Here is a 3,043-nt window from a genome sequence, read left to right as displayed (position 1 = left end):
CACTGCTGGCAGCATCTGCGGACAGTTGCAGATGGCTACCCTGTCACTGAGGCTGCCGCCTAAAACTTGTGCCACACCCCATAGTTGAGAGGCACCAGTCATTCATGCCCTTCCCCCTATGTCAACCCCCACAAATTTCTGGGGTGCAGGGTTTCTCTGCTCCTGTCCATTCCTACCCCATGAGGGCCTGACCACAGCAATGTCTCCTTGCAGGGGTCCCTGCCTGGTACTGCATCATGCCGGAGGGGGGAGCCACTCGTGTACCCCTGGACACCCCCAGCTGCATAGTGATAGTCCGTGCATGGCTTGTGGGAACATCGTATCCAAAAAATGTCTTGGTCTGGCGCCCAGAGGGATCTGTCTCTCATGGCTTGAGCAACTTCACTCTGGGGGATGGTGCCTTCACAGTCCAGGGCATGGTCAAGCAGCTCTGTGGGCACTACGAGATCAGGTGCTCTCTGGACAACAGTCTCCTGGCCAACATCACATTGGTGCTGCCTGGTAAGGAGTCCACAGCAGGGGTAGACTGGGTGGGGGGAGAGACGGGGACACTTCTATCCAGGCAGCTGTGAGGGAGCCCATTGACTGCACGATCACCTCTTCTGATTCCTGCTAATCTCTTCTCTCCACAGGTATGAATCTCCTGCCCTCCTTTCCAGCGCTCTTGATCTTCCACTGATCAAGCCACCCGTCTTTTGTAACTGTCTGTCAGCCCTTCCTAGTAATGAAGCTTTTCTCTGGTCTTGATCTTCCACTAACCAGTTCTGCTGTCTGTTGGCCCTGCCTGGTCACATCTCTCCTCTATCGCAGCCCTACAGACTAATTGTGGCTCTAGCTAAAAACCTGCATTCGCGGGTGGTGACATGAACATGGGTAGACAGGACTGACTGTGAAGTACTGGAGGTACTGTCAAGCTGCTCAAGGAGGCGAGATTTTTATGAATCTGAATTGGAGATTGATATACAATTATAATGACTACGGGACTAATGACACAATAGCTTTGGACTATTTTGGCTCTTTTTCGCCTAGTTTCTTATGTTTTTCTCTTAAACCTACATATATAATCTAGCAAATTATTGCTAGGGTTGTATAGAATCTAGTGCACACTCCAGTATCTATGTGTTTCTACTCTTATCTGTGGGTGAATGCTATAGTGCCAGGCCCCTGGTGTATTACCCAAGTATTTGGTTGTCCTTTAACCGGAGAAAAAACTTGTTTTATTTTGTTCTGTTTGGGGGCGGGGGGGGTGTGATGAGGCACCAACCCCTCTGCACTCCCCCTTCTAAATCCTTCATCTGCCCATGCTCTTAATATTTCTCTTCTATTTTGGAGCCATGCACACTCTTTAGCTCTAACTAAAAACCTTCACTCAGGTGTGGTCATGTTCACCCAGGGGTACACATGACTGATCCCAAAGTTTTGGAGGCACCATCCAGATGCTCAAGGAGGCTAGACTTGGTTTCATGAATCTCAGTAAGAGATGTACGTTCAATGAGAGTGACAGAACTGAAAAAAACCCACTATCTTTTGACTTTCTGTCTAGGTTGCAGTGCTTTTTAAACTTACTATGTAATATCAGGAAGGGGGTTGGACTGGATGTGATCTCTGGAGGTCCCTTCCAGCCCCACTTCTCTTTGACTCTCTGTCTATGACTCTGATATCCCTTCCAGCCCCACGTTTCTAGGATTCTATCCCTGTGATAGAATCTGAGCTCTGGAGGTGCCTTCCAGCCTTGTGTCTCTATGATGCTATGACAGTATTCTGCAGCCTCCCTCTGCCCAACCTTCCCGTCACCCCCTCTCCTTGTGTCTCTTCCAGAACCCACCTCACTCCCACCAACTGTGCATGGATCTGGATCTCCCCACAGCATCATCCCTGGGGACCAGGGTAAGTAGTGGGGTGGGATTTACCCTTCCCTGGAGCACTTGAGAGCTCCTCTGGGCAGAAGCTAAGACTCTGGAGTAACCCCTGGGCTCCCACTTCTGACTGGGGTAATTGGCTTTCAGGTGCAGGAAGTTTTCCCCGTTGGAGCATAGTCCTCATAGGGCTTGGCATTCTTGTGGCTGTGGCTGGATATCTGCTGTGCAGACGTGAGCATCTCTGCTGGAGCCATAAGAAGCAGAGCAGTGTAGATGGACAGACGACGCACAACCCCGGGGATACCCAAATGCTGGTCACAACCAATGAACACACACTTGCCAATGGTCACTTGCAGACAGACCAACACAGCGTCACCAATGGTTTTCTTGGTGGGGGTGACGGAGCATAGGCTGGAAGCTTGATCTAGTCTGGACCAAGCCTTCCCCACCAGCAAATTTCCGCCCTCGGGTGGGGGGGGGTGTGTGTGTCCCAAACCTGGGTCCTGTCTGGGCATGTATGAGGTTCCCTTCCTGCCGGACTCCTACAACTCTACAATCAAACAGTGCTGAAGTTAGTGCAGGAGCCAGCAGCCCCAAGCGCCTTGCACAGGCAGTAGCAGAACTACTACCTCTGTACTGTAATGAACTGTACCTACCTTCTGTGGCGGGCCAGTAGGGGGCGCTCCTACGTTGAGCCGCCCACCTCCCTGCTCCCGCCCACCTTCCAGGCTCCGAGTGCCTCCCTGGGATGCCTCCCGTCCGGCCGACCCCTTCCCTGGAGCACACCCGCTAGCCTGGGGTTCCCGCTGCCACCATCCAAGGCTCTGGACTCACTTCTGGCTCTGCGCACCTTGGAAAACACAGGCCTGATCGTCCAATGGGTCCTAGACCCAATACAAGCACTTGGGGCACCTCCCCAAGTCAGGGGCTGATTAGGAAGCCTCCCTTAGTCCACAGACCTAAGGGGCCTCCCTGGGCATAATTTAGTCCCACCCGTCAATAAGTCTCCCACACGGATCTCAAAGGAGAACTTTATTGATCACAGGGGTAGGGCGGAAACAGGGTAAAAGGTAGAGCAATATCATAGAAATATTACAGGAATATCAGAGGAATCCCATAGAGCAAACCAGGGTGGCTGAGGTAGCCGTTTAAACACGCATCTGAATTACTGAAGCTAAATATCT

At 51.8% G+C, this 3,043-nt stretch overlaps 1 protein-coding gene across 4 annotated transcripts in view; it reads left to right on the top strand.

Annotated features, from left to right (window-relative positions):
* The window catches only part of LOC106723014, a 2,929-nt gene extending 286 nt beyond the window's left edge, over nucleotides 1-2,643 (top strand). The window contains exons 2-5 of one of the 4 annotated variants that reach the window (XR_003091982.1): nucleotides 214-501; nucleotides 633-903; nucleotides 1,819-1,887; nucleotides 2,007-2,643. Coding sequence is in view for 3 of the 4 variants with exons in the window: in XM_014526226.2 (XP_014381712.1) it covers nucleotides 302-501; nucleotides 633-721; nucleotides 1,819-1,887; nucleotides 2,007-2,269 (621 nt within the window). In the remaining variant the exon portion in view is untranslated. Of the gene's footprint in view, nucleotides 1-213; nucleotides 502-632; nucleotides 1,795-1,818; nucleotides 1,888-2,006 lie in introns of those variants that run through there. The other 3 variants (XM_014526226.2, XM_014526225.2, XM_025192874.1) reach the window with 3 other exon arrangements.
* Nucleotides 2,644-3,043: the final 400 nt, after the last annotated feature.

The sequence above is a fragment of the Alligator sinensis genome, unplaced genomic scaffold (genome assembly GCF_000455745.1).
Source record: "Alligator sinensis unplaced genomic scaffold, ASM45574v1 scaffold184_1, whole genome shotgun sequence".
NCBI classification, from domain to species: domain Eukaryota; kingdom Metazoa; phylum Chordata; order Crocodylia; family Alligatoridae; genus Alligator; species Alligator sinensis.
Note: the sequence above shows the minus strand (reverse complement) of the source record. Positions and strands in the feature narration are given on the sequence as shown.